Genomic DNA, 13,283 nt, shown 5'->3' with positions numbered 1-13,283 from the left:
GTATAATGCCAAAAGTCTGTCTACAGTGCACTCCCAGCTTTTTCATTGAGTTTCTCCTTTTCACAACACTTCTCTGTTGTCTTCACTTCTTTTCTCTGCTTTCTCCTCACCTGCACCAGCACTGTTCTTTCTTTGCCTGCTCTCTATAGTCCTACACTTTGTTTTCATTATCTCTACCAGGGTATGTTTTTAGCTAATTAGGTAAACTACTGGGCGATCAGCATCAAACTTTTCGTGCCCACTGACAGTTGGCAACTTCTTATAGGCCCTTTTCGGTTTGTAAATATTATGTTTTTCAGTGGACACATCAGTGGAGGCGAAACATTAGATGAACACGGCAGCTACCCTGACTACCATCCATGTCCAAGTTCCCCAATTTGTTTCTGATGAAACCAAAATAAATATTCATTTGTTTTACCTCCAGCTAACGCTGTGACATAATCGATGATGCACATGCCCAAAAACTTTCACTTCTGCCCTTAGGGGGTGCCACAAATGCAAAAAAGTTGAACCGTATTTTTAGAAATGCTCTTTCTCCCTGCAACTTCCTCGGGTACTGGCGGCGGCAGCAGCCCACAGATTACCCAGCCATGGCAATGTTCAAGTTCTAGTTGAATTGAATTTGTTGTTTTGTTTTCCTGGACAGCTGTTGAAGAAACGGGTGGTGACTCGTGGAAATACAGCCTGCGGGTGAGTAGACACACACACACACACACACACACACACACACACACACACACACACACACACACACACATGCACACGCACACAGCTACTTAAAGAATCACAGAGAAGTACAGTATAGTCCTTTCCAAGACCTATAGTATGACTTATTAAAGTCTGTGTGACTCAGTGCTTACTCAAAGCTTTTTCATTGAGATTACATAGAGATTTCTTAAACTAGAGAAACCCATAATATTATGCACCAATGCACACTGAGGGACCTGTATCAGTGGAGGCAGCCCCCGGGAATCCTGCAGGCAGAGCAGTGTTTTGTACTCAGTCCTTCTGTGATGTACAGTATTTGTTGGCACTGCAACCTTGTGTCTCTCACCACCGAGGCACATACATAATAGGGCAATTTCAATTGTTTTCTGTTTGATTGCATTAATCTGTAATGAATTAAGGTTTCTATCGCCAAGATTGTGTGTTGAGTGCTACTGAGTGGGAAGTCGGTCCGACTGTCGGTTGTCCAGAACCGAAAGTCCATGCATTTCTCGATATGTGTGTTGCTGTCTGTCTGTGTCTTCATGTCTATAATTACTCTATATGTTGATCCGTCATGTCTCGTGCACACTGCACAGGACATTACAGAAGATATGCATGGCACACAACCAAGCACAAACCAGACCTTAGACCCGGCCAAGTTGTTGCTGGAAAATTTGTTTGCCATTTGAGTCTTCCCTGTTCTTGCTTGTTGTCATCGACAAATTCATTGTCGTCCGGCATCTTCTTCCTAGGTTTGTTAACCTTGCAGCTGTCTCGTACAAAGGTTAATGCGATGATTAGATGAGACGAAGCAGCCCTTATTGTTATTTTGACAGTAATGACTTTTAGATTTGATCAGTGAGTTTTTCACACTGCTCTCTGTGTTTTATCGTCAAGCCTGCGCAAATGGAAATAAAGAAACCAATATTAGATCTAGCAGTCTTGAAGTCTTTTGTTTGATTTTTATTATATCCAAGGTTTGGTGTAGGAGCCAACACGACATCATCCACATCATAATGAAGCACTTAGGCAGCCCAAGAAATAAACATGTCTGAGCTGAGAAAGACATTACATTTACATTGCTCATGAATTGCACTGAATTAAACCTCCATAGACAAAAATAAACAAACAAACCTATCAAGAAGTTAATTGAAAATGCATACAGCCATAGGGATCGCAAACAAGCCTTGTGCGATTATTAAATGTCAACGTCTTTGAGCATATCAAATACCAGCAACTGCGATACAACACAACATTCCACATAACTTATTTTCCTTGAGGAACTTCATTTGTGCAGTTGAGAGGCAATACAACAATTAACAATCACAGACAAACACATGATCAGTCATTTGTGTACACATTAAAAATAGCAGATCTGCTATTTTTTTAAACTGTCAGGATTTAGAAGACATTTTTAGAATCTGATCTCAGGTCAAAATGCGTTAAAGAACCACCATTCTTCTGTGCGTTAGAATCTGTTCTCAGGTCAGAATGGGTTAATTTTCCCACTATCCCTGAGGGCGGATAGGAAACTATAACCACTTCCAGTGTTCCCCATAGAATAGGAATGCAAGTACAATACATAAAAACTAGCATGTCATTATAGATGAAAAGTTCAAAGCTACAAGTCTAACTTTGCACTTTGCATCACAATGTGTTGTGAATTTGTGGATGGCCTATTTTTGTAATTTGACAAAATATATTAAGTATATACATTGGTCTTAACCACTTAGCCTTAGCCTATATCCTTTTATCAGGGTTCCCCAGGCATCTATACTTGATCCCATCCCATCCCCTGAAAATAGTTTGACCGGTTTACAAATGTTTGTTGTCACGTAGACCAGACCGGCAACACATCAGCCCCAGCCGCAAAGCTGGAAATATTTTGAGCATTTCTATTATTTTGCTGTCAGTATGTCATTCTGACTATTTAAACATTCCATTCTGGATCTTCTTCTACAGTAATTCAACATGAACTAATGTACATTCGTAATGTACATTGGCTGAATCTGTTGTTAGTTGTGTTCGTTTATTTTCTAAAAGAGTGACTCTGCCATCTGTTTCACTTTGTACTTTGTGTAAATCAATGAGGACAATATTTTCAATGGTGCAACATTATGTCATGGCAATCCAAACCTCTAGCAAAATGTACCTTTAAGACTGAGGCCGATTCTACAAATGCATGTAATCAGTTGTTCTCACACGTTCAGGAATGTTCCAAAATGGCAGATAACTTGTATGTCTGCTATTTTGAATAGCCAACACAAAAATCTAAAATGACACGGATGCTTTCTGGGTTGTAATGGTTTTAAGTCGTTAAGCCTGGCTAACGCACTGGCATAACCAGCTCTATTCACTTTTTACAGTATGTCTACCTGTATTTCTTTCCATTCTACTGATCCAGTTCTTATATTCGGTCATCTTTCTCTTTCTCCCCCTCTAGCCTTGTACAGAAGTCTTGTTCCTGGATATCTTCCACAACTACAGCCAGACACTGACCCCGGTGCTGCTAGAGATGGTGCAGAATCTCCAAGGTCTGTTTTTCTGTTCTCACCTGTTGCAGTACGACAACAACAATCTGGGCTCAAAGCAATTAAGCAACAGTTGTAAGACTAATGTTATTACAGCATTTTTGTCCTTTCAAAATGTTGCATTAGATATGACTTCTGAAACGCAAAGGCCTGTTAGTGTTACCCATTCATGTGTTGCACTACTGCAGTGATTCCAATTATATATTATGTTTAATTAATTTTTTTCAAAAGTAGCGAAAATAGATGATGTATTGTACACAGTCGCGTTGTGTACGCACACACACTCAATTCATTTCCTGCAACTCCATCCAAGTCTCATCAGGTGTAATCTCTCAACCGATTCCGAGCTACGCTACTGAATCTGTCGGCAGGGGCATTCAGGCATAGAAATAGTAATTACTAGTAATAACTAAATGTTCGAATGCCGCGTGTGTCAGTCTGTCTGGAGTACGAACAGCTGCAATAACGCTGGGTGACCTAAAGTGGCACTGTTGAGCAGCCTAAAGGGCCATTCAGACTGAGCACTAAAACTATAACTGCAGCCTGCCAGCAGTGTTCACACAGGTGTGATTTTTCTGTTAAGAACAGCATTTGTTCCAGTGTTTAAAATCCATCTGTTTGTCCCCTACATCTTAAAACCTCTATCCTTACCAGTAAACAAACTTACTTGACTTGTTTTGGTGCTGTACTTGGTCTGCTCTTTTTTCTCTACACAAGATGTCGTCAATGAAAAGATCTACAAGCTCACATGGTCTCTACGTAATGCGGTGTGAGATTGTAGATCTGCCGTTTTCAGTGAATGTTCCCCATAGAATAGGAATGCAAGTAAAAAATACATAACATAACAAAAACTAGCATGCTGGTGGAATTGCATTAAAGGTATATTCAGTGATTTCATTTAATTCAAATATCACAGTTTTGTTGTGATAATCCTTCCTGCTAGAGTCTGCTGACCATATAAGGAGTTCCTCCCTGTCCACAGTTCACGCCTGGGGGTCAAAAAACGTAGGTTTCGTTTTTGGCTAGGTGGCCCAGCCTTCATCCAATCAGGATAGAGAGGGGCCTTCCGCCAATCATGATCAAGTGGTGGGCTGGTGGCGGGCCTTGGTGTGTGTGCTGTTGGCCTGTCACGTGTCCTCCCACTGTAGTGCGTGCATGTGCACATCTTGTTACCAGGCGGACCAGGGGGTTTTCCAAATCACCCAAATCACTGAATGCTCCTGTAAACACTTAATTAAACCCCAGCATCCGTATACTGGCGAAAACCTATGCCGAAAATAGCAGGTGCACAAGCTCACATAGATTGGCTATTTTCAGGAAATATATTACAGCGACTCCAGTCAACCATAAAGATTTAAGTGGTTAAACCTACTTTATGTGCTTTACCAGGTCCGACAAATGTAGAGGATGCTGTCCAGTTACGGATTAAGGATGCAGGTGAGTCAAACCATCCCTCATTCGTTACCTTTTTCGTCCTTTACTCTCTTGATCCACTCTTCCCTCTGTCTCTCTTGCTCTATTCTTATCTCTCGCACAGTTTTGTCAACTTCTCACCAACATTCTCTCTCTTTTACCCCTATCCTGCCACTCGCCACTTGCTGTCTATTTGACCCCTCTCTTCCCTTGGTAGATCTGATACTGTTTGTCAGTTTGAAGGGGATCTGCAGCGTCAGACAGCTCAGTCTAACGCCACAGTCTAAGTCAGTATTTAGGCAGGCGCTTACTTGTGTACTGCAACTATCAGTTAAAGCAGAAAACGGTTCAGTTATGACTTAATACTGTGGTAAGCGTCATTACAGAAAACGATTTATTATCTCTGCTAGGTTGAAGTGAAGGGAAGAAATTTTGTTTTTGCCCATGTGTGTATTTGTCTGCAGCTAATCCTGTAAACCACAAGTCATTGGCTAATATTTTCAATGATCCCCAAATATGGAGTTTCACCCGGCCTGGTGGAGTTATGCACTCCACTGAGATCACTGAAACATTTTCCTCTTACGAATTATAAATATCTATTTTCAGACCTTTAACCATTTCTTAGACCGTCAATACATGGTAAACCTATCCTTTCACTCTGTACTTAGTCTGCTCTCAAAGTAAACCTCTTTGCCAAAAATATCCGATCTTCAAGCTCACTTGTAGATCTGCTATTTTTGGCTACAATTCTCCTCAGAATAGAGATTCTGGGGTTCAAGTACTAGTTAACTTAATAAAATAAATCCAATCACACAAAGATTTGGCGGGCTACCCTGTAGTAACTGAGGATCCCGTGACCCCTGCTTTAGGGCCTTTTGACAGGTTTAGACTTACTCCTGATGCTACAGTGCTCTCCCATCCGTCCATCCATAATTTGAGACGAGTGGTGAGAAGGAATATTCACGAGGTCCCACTGCAGCTGCTAAGAGTTCATTCACTCCCCAGAGTGGCTCCCACCTTACCCTGCCTGCTCTCTCTTGCCCCTTAATGTATCTGTCTCAGATTTTCTCAGAGTTCCTGTCACCCGCATCACCCACCTTTCACCATATCTGCATCTCTGCCACCTGCAGTCAAATCATTTCCAAGAGCCAGATAGTCGACCACATTTTAGTCAAATATTTAGTCAATGTAAACAAGTAATACCTCATTTTAGAACTCAGATTTGATTATTGATATGATTTGTTTTGTTCATAAGTATGCTTTTATGGTTGTAATTGTGACTTTTGTTCACAGTGTACAATGCGGTGGGACTGGCAGCTTACGAGCTGTTTGACAACGTGGATTTTGACCAGTGGTTCAAGAACCAGCTTCTGGGGGAATTGCAAGTTAGCCATCACAGGTAATTGGAAGTCTGTTTAAAAAACAGTATAAAGAATGGCAAGAAAATTAACAGAATTTGGAATGTTTAACAAAAGTATTTTTCAGATATACAAAACCCCATACTGTATATTCCCCTTACTCCTGCAGTCCCACCCACAGTACTGGACTTCAGGTTCACAACACAACCCTAATGCACCTTCATTATACAGACAGTAACTACTAACTAGGATTCCATAAAATTATCAGAAAGTCAGAAAAACTAAATACGAATTTATGCACATTTCCATCCACTAATAAAATGCGATTATTGGGAGATGGTTCATGAAATAAGCATTAGGTGGCACTATTTTGGAAGTCAAGAGAGATTCAGACTATATAAACATTTTATATGGACAGCCTGGTAGGCCATTGGGCTGCATCCATTCGCAGTCTTTCTATCACTAGTTATGCAATCGAAAGGAGAGGGTAGAATTCATAGGATGCTTGTATATGGTATGTTAGAAAGGCTAATATCGCAGTTATAACAATCTTTGGTCATTAACAAATATTTTCACAACCTGGGCTTGACTATGAAATATGAATAACCCCAGAAAATCATTATATACACAGATATAGCATATCGAAGTTGTTGGGAGGCATATTTTACAGAAAAACACCCCAAATCCAATTGAAACCAAATTGTAATGCATTGAGGGACCTCTAAAGAATGCAGAGCTGGTGTGGCACAGTGGTAAAGCCCTCTCCTCACTGGTAGCCAGTGAACCAGATGAACAGCAGCGACAACGCACAGCAATGTGTGTGGGGAGGAATCAATTGGCGACCAAATAGAAAAATAAATAATGCAGAGCTGAAAGCAATTTATCTTCAACGAATCAGGGGCGACACACATTTGAAGACTTTCTCTGTCTGTTGCAGAACCATTGTATTACTTTCATATTGACTCTTCAGTTGATTGCTGCGATGTCTGTATGCTCCAATTACCTCTTCTGTTCTGTTTGGTCAGACATTTACATTCTAGGCCTTTCCCAGTCTGGCCCTGTACAAACATAATTGACACAATCCATTAACGATCAGCTTCCTCATAGTTTCCCCCCTGTGCATTTTCATACACATGCATTACGCCAACACAATGTCATTACATGCACCTCAACAATGGAGTGAGGGGGCCATGACTCCTGATGTGTCATTCTAGTTTGGCATGTTTCTTTCCTCCCAACACAGTCACGGCATGAACTTCAGTTCAAAGAGGACTGGGGTTCATCTCAAGCCGTTTCCTGTAATCCTCCCCATGCAATCACCTCTTATCCTGCTTCTCTATTACCATTTCTTTCACCGTAACTGAAGCCAATTGACATCTTATTAACCTCCCTCTAGCCACAATCAATAGCTCCCCTTCAGCGCCTCAGTTGGTGTGCATCTAGGCTCAGAGACATGTAAGCAATTCCCCATTTATACTCATGCGGTCAGAGTTTACACTGCGGAAACAAGCAACAAAACAGAGCCGACTTCTACTGTCAAAAACACTGTATAACAGAAGCTGTGGTAACTAGCTCACTGCTAGTGGCAAATCAACTAGTAGTAAGAATCCTACAGGTAATCTTGACACCACGAAGAGAGAAAACCAGTGGTGTTTTGTTCGCTTCAGGAGACAATTTTGCGAACGCAGTGAGCTCTAACTATGAGACCTAGCAGATCATGTCTGTGTGTGTGTGTGTGTGTGTGTGTGTGTGTGTGTGTGTGTGTGTCTGTGTGTCCCGCTGTAACACCACCTGCCCGCCACCAGAGGGCGCAGCTGTAACACACACACACACACACACACACACACACACACAGACACACAAAACTTAACTCAACTTAAAAAAACTTAACACATAAAACCTTAAAGTACATAATTGTTGTTATTGCAATTTACGAGCTGCGTTCGTGCGTCTTACTTGTAATCGTTCACATAGTATACCCCTATGCACAAGGTTGTAAAGCACCTCTCTTTTCCATGCATGTCCTTATTACATGGCATTCTGTGTGTGTATATATCTATAGGGATAGAAAAGAAGCAGAAGCCATATACAAAACTAAGATTGTCTTTGTCTGCAGCAACCTTGTCCCCATTTGTGCAGTGTGGCTTTGGCATTTTTTAAATTTGAATTGAGCACAGTCATGCAGTTAAAAAGTCCCCCCCATTCTCTCTCTCTCACTCACTCAAACACACACACACACACACACACACACACACACACACAACGTACAATTTTTACGCTTCATTTCTTGGATAGGACAGTGCAGTCAGACAGGAAACCAAGGGCAGACAGAGCGGAGAGAAATTGAAGACAAGACTGTAGTGGGAGTTCTTACGGTTCACAAGGAACACAGTTTGTGCAGTTTCAACTTGCTGAGTCACCCCATAACCAGCACTCTTCTGAATAAAAAAAATTATAATTATGAATAGCCTTTCATTTCGGAAGTTTCTTCATATGAAAGAATTCTCCATTTTTAGTCAAAGATTAAAGTCCACATTTTCTGATGTACAACTTTTTCAACTCCCTTTGATTTTTTTGTCTGAGCTGATCTGGGCCTGTGTATTTGTCGGATAGACTAAGGTTTTGTGTGTGAACACGTTCCAAGAGCGTTTCCAGTGCTCAGAGATGACTCCCTGAGCATCAGTCATGCAGAGAACATAGAATAGAAATACTATTACCCAAGGGAAATTACAGTAGCCCTTATCAAGAAAAAAAAGATGATAAATGAATTGGATCTAGAAAAAGTGCCCTTCTGGGCACAGGTCTCCACCAGGAGGATAGGAGTGTGTGTGAGATGTTTGGCAAAATGTTTAGGAGTAATATAAATGGCCTGTTGTAGCGCCACCATGACACCGATTTGAAAACGGTCAAGTGGCATTTCTTCTTCCATTGGGGTCCTTTTGTACTATTCATCAAAAAGATAAAGTTGGAGATTAAAATGTTCACTATTAAAGTAACTACTGCTCACACCTGTCTCCTCAAGGATGTAACCTTTTCTTATCAGCAAGGTGATGTGAAGTTGGAGATTGAACCTTTCACGCAGCAATGTGACATGAATGTAGAGATTCAACCTTTTACAAGCCGCACTGAAATGTGAAGATGGAGAGATGTGAATGTGTAAAGAGCTTATCTTAAATTAAGCCTTCCTCCAGTCCTGGATGGATATTAAAATGTATGGACACAATAAGATTGTCAGTGTGTGGTTATATATATATATATATATATATATATAATGGTAGCATATTTGGAAAATTGCACCCCCCCAAAAAAAAGAGGCAGAGGTCACGTGCACGCATCCGCCTGGGTGACAGCTGGTCAATATTGATGACATCAGGGATCTCAATATATGGTAGTGCTGCCAGAATTGTCCAAAAATTACATTCGGATATTCGTTTCAAAATATTCGAGCCATTCGGATTTCGATTTAAATTCGGGGCCATTCGGATTTTTTAATAATTATATTTACACCAATACAACCTGAGACATAACATTTAAGATCGCATTGCTGGTGCAACTCTCTCTCTCTCTCCGCGCATTGGTGCTGCTGAAAACCGAGTTGGAACACAACGCATACATTCTCCCTTCTCCAGTAAATCTTCACCGACATTTTTCTTAAATGAGCAATCCTACCACACACCGCCTTATCAAAACGAGGCACGGAGGCAGTATTAATTCACAGAACAGAACACTGCATTGCTGCTGCTGCCGGACCGGCGCCACATTTCATCCTTACGCATTTTATTTATCTTTTTATAATTTCCTGAAGGATAAAGTTGCTTCATGATTGAAGATTGATGAGTGATAGATCTGTGTGTTGTCTAAAAATATACTCTCCCGTCCGTCCGAAACAACACCGAAGCAAAAATAAAACAGTTTCGGTGTAGGCCTGTCCCCGATTCTGTTGACGGAAGATTTCACCCTTCTGAGCAGCGTACACTCACTGCGCAAAGAACGTAAAAGGCTCCCGCGACCCCCCATGTGCTCACCGTCCGTGCGCAAAGAACATAGCACGCTCTTTGCCGACTTTGCGCACGGGGCCTTTTGTGAATCGGGGAACCTACGCAGTCTGCGTTTAGGAAGAGTGCGAGGCAGCTGATTTATTCTTCAATGTATGCCGGTGTCGGCGTGTCGCGTGGCAGATATAACTAATCTACAAGCTCACAAGTCACAACGCTTACCCATGGCACCGTCTCGCGAAAACTTGCACCGCATTTTTTATTATTTTTAATTCGAACCTTAATTTTATGTATTCAGTTATTCATTAAATTTGATTCGAAAATTCGTTTGAATAATTGGAACATTTTACTAATATATGGGCTTAATATTGTTGACATCAGGGATCTCCATCCCTGATTATGTCACGTGATGTCACGTGCCCGACCAACACACAAACTGACGGGAAATGCACGATTCCATAATTAACTGCGACCTTCGGTCGCAATTACACCGTAGGGCCTAGGACGTGTGGGGACGTCTTAGGGTCTTTTTGAATGATAAAATATTTTTTTTGACAGGGCCGTTCCTAAAGCTAGGCAACGCCTTGTGCAGCGCTCAGCATCATGTTTTGCACATGCCCGCAGCCGTTCACTTCCTTGTTTACGGCTCGACTAAACTGTCTCTTCACTCTAGCTAGACGTCGTTGTCCATTTTTTTATCCGAACGGCAATGTTTTGTCCCCATTTCTGACTTAACCAAGCATCTCGTTTGGAATGCTAACGCTTCTAAAGAACGATAAGATGTGACAGTGCAAGGAAGGTGGGACTTTTCAGAGTAAAATCTGCCACATCTGCTGGGCACTCTAGGGCCTTTATTTTGACAAATTCCGGTGCACTGGAAGTGTTTGTAGATAGTAGATAGTTGTATAATTAAAATAAGCCCATTCAGTTCAGTACGGAAGAAAGCAGACTGTCGGCCAACATACATTTATATTGAACCCCTCTTGGTGTTCTGTACAGTATGTACAGTATTCAAAAATGATAAATATTTGATGCTGGTATATCAATATTTGATGTTTTTCAGAAAACTTAGGTCAGGTTTTTAGAATCGGCCTCAGTCCAAAATGGCTTAAAGGACATGAAGTCCATTTGGGTCCTCTCTTTTGTGTAATTAAGTGCATCCTTTTGGAAACTGAAGTAGTTCATATTGCGCTTTTAGATGTATTTAATAAATTATTAAGCCGTATTACAAATCATGGCCAGAATGCCCCGAATCGGCAGTTGTCAGTACTGGACACCAATAAATATTGTTCCGTCAAAAGAAATATTCTCGCCAGTCGCCAGCACCCATGATTTCTCTTCATCTCTATAGCCCAATTAGCCCATAGACACCTTCAAATAATCCATCAATAATGGACTGATGAAGGAATTATCCACGTGCATGTGTGATACGTTCACTGGGTGCTATTCAGAATCTCAAAGTAAATTGAGCAGAAGTTTCAACAGCTGTAGCATTGTTGACTACTCTGTAGATTTACTGCATTCTGTATTTTAATACATAACATCTGTGCTGCCGTCTAGAGACACAGCTTGCTATTGTTTCAGCGATGGGGAATTGATGGTGACCATATTTGTTCAGTAACGGATTGTACCGAGTGCAATTGATTGCCTCTGGCAGGCTGGAACGGCTGAAGGCGAGGGATTATGTTTTTGCTCCTGTGAGTTTGTCCGTCCGTCTGTCTGTGAACAGCTAATCTCGGCCATCACTGGACCGTTAGTGTGAAATCTTGCACACATAATATTCCCAGTAGGCCAAGGAAGAACATCCACACAAAGTCGTTCACATCTGTGTTTAACAAATCGTGTTCAATTTAACCGTGAGGTGTTAAATATCTGGGCAGATACCAAGAACTGCTTAGAACAATAGGCCAATTATCAACAATTTAAATTAAAGTAGTTAATTGGCCTAATATACAGTAGTAGTACTAGTTTAATACATCCCAGAACTGTCTGTCCTTCTGTCTTTTGACCTTCATGGACTATCTGCCAGGGGACTGACAGACCGTCAAGTGGGAGTTGAAAGGACAAACTCTTCCGTTGGTATCTGCCAGCAACAGTATTACTATGTCCTGCCCAAAACCAGCGTGAACCCCAACACATTTTCCTAGTGCCACTAGCCACGCTGCTAGGCCCTCTGGGTAATTGCCAATGCTGGCTCAAAGGTGGCTATGGGATCAGGATCAAGACAGCTCAATCTCCTCCATGTGTTGAGACACTTTTTAAAGGGCATTCTCAGAGTGGACATTACACCCACATACCCCCTTGAATCTGTTGAGTCTCACACTATTGTGAAATTGTGAATAGATTATTTTCTGTGTCACGTAGGAAAAAAACACTAAACATTTGAGACGGGTGTGTGTGCGTGACACGAGCGTGGATGAGACAATTAACATGATTGTGCCCATTGGTCGCTACGCCTGTCAGATTCCCCACATCCAATAACCTTAATATTAGAGAAAATATATCATAAATGAATACTGACACCAGATATAATCATCAAGGAAAGTTCATGCATGTACTATGTAAACTCTTCATTTCCATTCAGTTGCAAAAAAAAATATTTAAAAAAATAATAATTTGGGGACCCCCCAAAATAATCTGGCGACCGTCCTAGGGGTCGCGACCCACGTGTTGAGAACCCCTGCCCTAGCTGAAAGCTCACCTCTAATTGAAAATGAATTTCCACGTATGTCGCTTCCCATGTGAAAAGCCCTGAAGAGAGCAAAGGGAGGATTGTTTTCTGGACAGAGTGAGTGAGTGAGAGAGATAATGGGAAAGAGTGATTGATACGGCTGAGGCAGGTGGGTCCAGACCGCAACCAAATGAGAATGCCACATTGTCGGAGAGGCACTGGCACCGTGGCTACACTGTCCTTGGATGGCTTTGGATGCCTGGCGAGTGGCGACCCAGTGTGTCAGGGGTGGACTGTTCTTTGTGGTGAGCCAAAGCACAGACAGATCGGCTGATGCGCTTGGTTCACTTGTCCCTTGTTGTCCTTGAGGACAATGACTGGCCAATTGTCTGACTTTTAAACACTTCGAAATAATGCTGTACCTGTACTTCAGTTAAATGCTATGCTAGAATCACACACAGAGTGCGTGGGTCTGTACTCATACATAATAAATCAATGCACGTAAAGTAGCTTCATGCTGAAGTACTAGTTATCTAGGTCACTGTTGTTGGTCGTGTTTGTGTTTGCTTGTGTGCCGCTAATACGTTTAAGTGATTTTAAGTTTTAT

The 13,283-nt window shown here is 41.6% G+C and overlaps 1 protein-coding gene across 2 annotated transcripts in view; it reads left to right on the top strand.

Moving 5' to 3' along the window:
* Nucleotides 1–13,283, top strand: part of ipo11 (importin 11) — a 162,627-nt gene that overhangs the window by 41,555 nt on the left and 107,789 nt on the right. For both annotated transcript variants that reach the window (XM_080765089.1, XM_080765088.1), the window contains exons 12-15: nucleotides 647–690; nucleotides 3,152–3,242; nucleotides 4,629–4,676; nucleotides 5,946–6,051. In XM_080765089.1, coding sequence (XP_080621215.1) covers nucleotides 647–690; nucleotides 3,152–3,242; nucleotides 4,629–4,676; nucleotides 5,946–6,051 — 289 coding nt within the window. The remainder of the gene's footprint in view (nucleotides 1–646; nucleotides 691–3,151; nucleotides 3,243–4,628; nucleotides 4,677–5,945; nucleotides 6,052–13,283) is intronic.

The sequence above is a fragment of the Protomyctophum bolini genome (assembly GCF_963924005.1).
Source record: "Protomyctophum bolini genome assembly, chromosome: 6".
In the NCBI taxonomy this organism is placed as follows: domain Eukaryota; kingdom Metazoa; phylum Chordata; class Actinopteri; order Myctophiformes; family Myctophidae; genus Protomyctophum; species Protomyctophum bolini.
Note: the sequence above shows the minus strand (reverse complement) of the source record. Positions and strands in the feature narration are given on the sequence as shown.